The following is a 2,465-nucleotide window of genomic DNA, read 5'->3' as shown; positions in this document are numbered from 1 at the left end:
ACTGGTCCTTCTCTGGTCCTTGGCTGGTCCTTCTCCGGTCCTTCTCTGGTCCTTGGCTGGTCCTTGGCTGGTCCTTCTCTGGTCCTTCTCCGGTCCTTCTCTGGTCCTTGGCTGGTCCTTCTCTGGTCCTTGGCTGGTCCTTCTCCGGTCCTTCTCTGGTCCTTGGCTGGTCCTTGGCTGGTCCTTCTCTGGTCCTTGGCTGGTCCTTCTCCGGTCCTTCTCTGGTCCTTGGCTGGTCCTTGGCTGGTCCTTGTCTGGTCCCCTACAATTCCTTTTTTAACATTAATCTTTGTACTAAAATATTCTTTCTGTCATAATTTGTAGACATTAAGATCTAAAGAGAAGCGCCACCTCCTGGTCAGACCTATAATTCAGTGAAAGGGTGGAGTCAAAGTAAAAAAATATGTTGGGGTCATGGAGGGGATTTTGCTGCCATTTGGCTGGCGACTGGGAAGGGCCTTTTTGAATGGCTGCTACTGCAATTGAAACATGGGTCAACCAGACAGATCTATTCTAGAATTGCGCTGCTGAAGGTTAGACTAGCCCTGCTAGCCTCACTCTGATATTCTGACTCTACTTCCTCTGCTTGTGGAGTTTCTTTTTTCTCATGTTTTTCTGCTTCTAGTGTTGAATGCTGTGAAACTGGAGGATTTTTTACTGATATTTTTTTTACTTTTTGAATACTTGTTGTAATGCATAACCATGGCAGACCCTTTTACTCCTGGGACAAGCTTCTTAACGCTTCTAAAGTTCAATACAGCTCAGTTTATCTCTATATAGCCAATTCACATCATGTCATCTCAGGTCACTTTATAGATCCAGATTAACCAGATCATCCAGTCAGATTGATTCAAAGTTTCTGACCTAAGGAAAACCAATTGATTGCATCAACTCATTGACTCTTCAGCAATCCCCCTGAAATAATTATTCATCTACTCCCACGAGTTGAAAAAGAGGAGGTGCTGCGGATGCAGAGCAGGAGAAGATAGAGGAGCAGGAAATATAAACCACCTCTTCCATCAGTCATCATGGGCAATGTGAGATCTTTAGGAAACCAGTTAGAAGAACTCCCAGTCCCAGCAAGGACCCAGTAAGAATATCAGCAATGCAGCATTTTGTGTTTAACTGAAACCTGGCTGCAGGATCATATCTGACTCCAGCGTCTCTCTGCCTGGCTGTCTGAGCAAACCAGCAGAGATTTAAAGGAGACTGGAAAACTATAAGGAGCTGGTTAGCAGCATTAGTGAACAACAGATGATGTCATGCGGGATAGATGATGTCATCCAGGACAGATGATGTCATCCAGGATATGTTAGGGTGACGATTCATCACTGCAGCCCAGATATTGACCTGATGGCAGATGGTTTTCCTCCATATTATTTATCCACAGAGTTCAGCAGTGTTCTGTTGGAAACTGTTTATATTCCACCTTCTGCTGTTGCCATCACTGCATGTGTTGTCATCAGCTCTGTTGCTAAGCTACAGACACAGCAGCCAAATGCATTTGTGGTAATAACTGGTGATTAGGTCCTTCGGGTGCTGCAGATTAGTCTGATCTCTTCCTCCATCATCTTTTGGGGTAACAGCATCAGAGCTAATGACTGGAAGAAGCTCAAACAGCTGATATAGAAGGTGACTCTGTTCTACAGAGGGTTCGTCCTGTCTACAGCATCAATATCTACAACTGGTTTAAAAAATTACCACTGCAACATTTAACTAGAGCTGGGATTATTAAAGTATTTTTGAATTGAACTGGACTGAATTGTTTGGTACTGCAGGGCTAGGTCCTTTATTGTGGTTTTTTTTTAGCTGTGGCAAGAATTAGAAAAGATCTCTGGATTATGGCACCAAGGTAACATAGAGCCCCCCCACCCCCCCCTCTGAGCTCTGCTGTCTGTCAACAGGCAGTGCCACTGCTGCCATTTAAAGAGGGCCACAAGGTGCCAGCTCGCCCCCCCCTCCCTCAGTGCTATGACTCATCAGAGCGTGTCCCTCACGTCCCCCTCCACCACTCACAACCCGGCAGCCGACCCCTCCACAACCACCGGCCCGAAGAGCGAAAGGCCAGCTGCAGGAACGGAGCGCATAGCGTAAGACCTGCTCAGCCTCTCCATGCTTGTCTCCAACCCCACCAGTCCTGAACATCTCCTCATCCTCATCATCAACCAGCATCCTGAGCCTTCATCTTCACCTGGTCGGGTCATTCTAAGACTCAGCCTAAGATCTAGATAGGACAGAAGTGATCCCTTGATCTACAACAGACGGGCGTGTTCCTTAACCTTAGATCTAGAACAGACAGAGATGTTTCCCAGCCTTTGTCCCAAAAGTTAGAAAATTTCTATTTAAAAAAAACAATCTGTGTTTTTTTTTTAGTTGTCTTCTGCAGGCGTCAGCCTGAACACCTAAATTCGGCCAATCAGATATCAATGGTCATCTGTCAATCAAATTGTTTCGGTCATAGCATC

General features: G+C 45.8%; 1 protein-coding gene across 1 annotated transcript in view; it reads left to right on the top strand.

The window, feature by feature from the left end:
* LOC107105111 (pleckstrin homology domain-containing family A member 5-like) overlaps window positions 1-2,465 on the top strand; it is a 45,059-nt gene that overhangs the window by 38,903 nt on the left and 3,691 nt on the right. Inside the window, 1 exon segment of the mRNA XM_015405225.1 lies at window positions 1,905-2,090. Within this exon segment, the coding sequence (XP_015260711.1) occupies window positions 1,905-2,090 (186 nt within the window).

The sequence above is a fragment of the Cyprinodon variegatus genome, unplaced genomic scaffold (assembly GCF_000732505.1).
Source record: "Cyprinodon variegatus isolate N-32 unplaced genomic scaffold, C_variegatus-1.0 Scaffold2068, whole genome shotgun sequence".
NCBI classification, from domain to species: Eukaryota; Metazoa; Chordata; class Actinopteri; order Cyprinodontiformes; family Cyprinodontidae; genus Cyprinodon; species Cyprinodon variegatus.
Note: the sequence above shows the minus strand (reverse complement) of the source record. Positions and strands in the feature narration are given on the sequence as shown.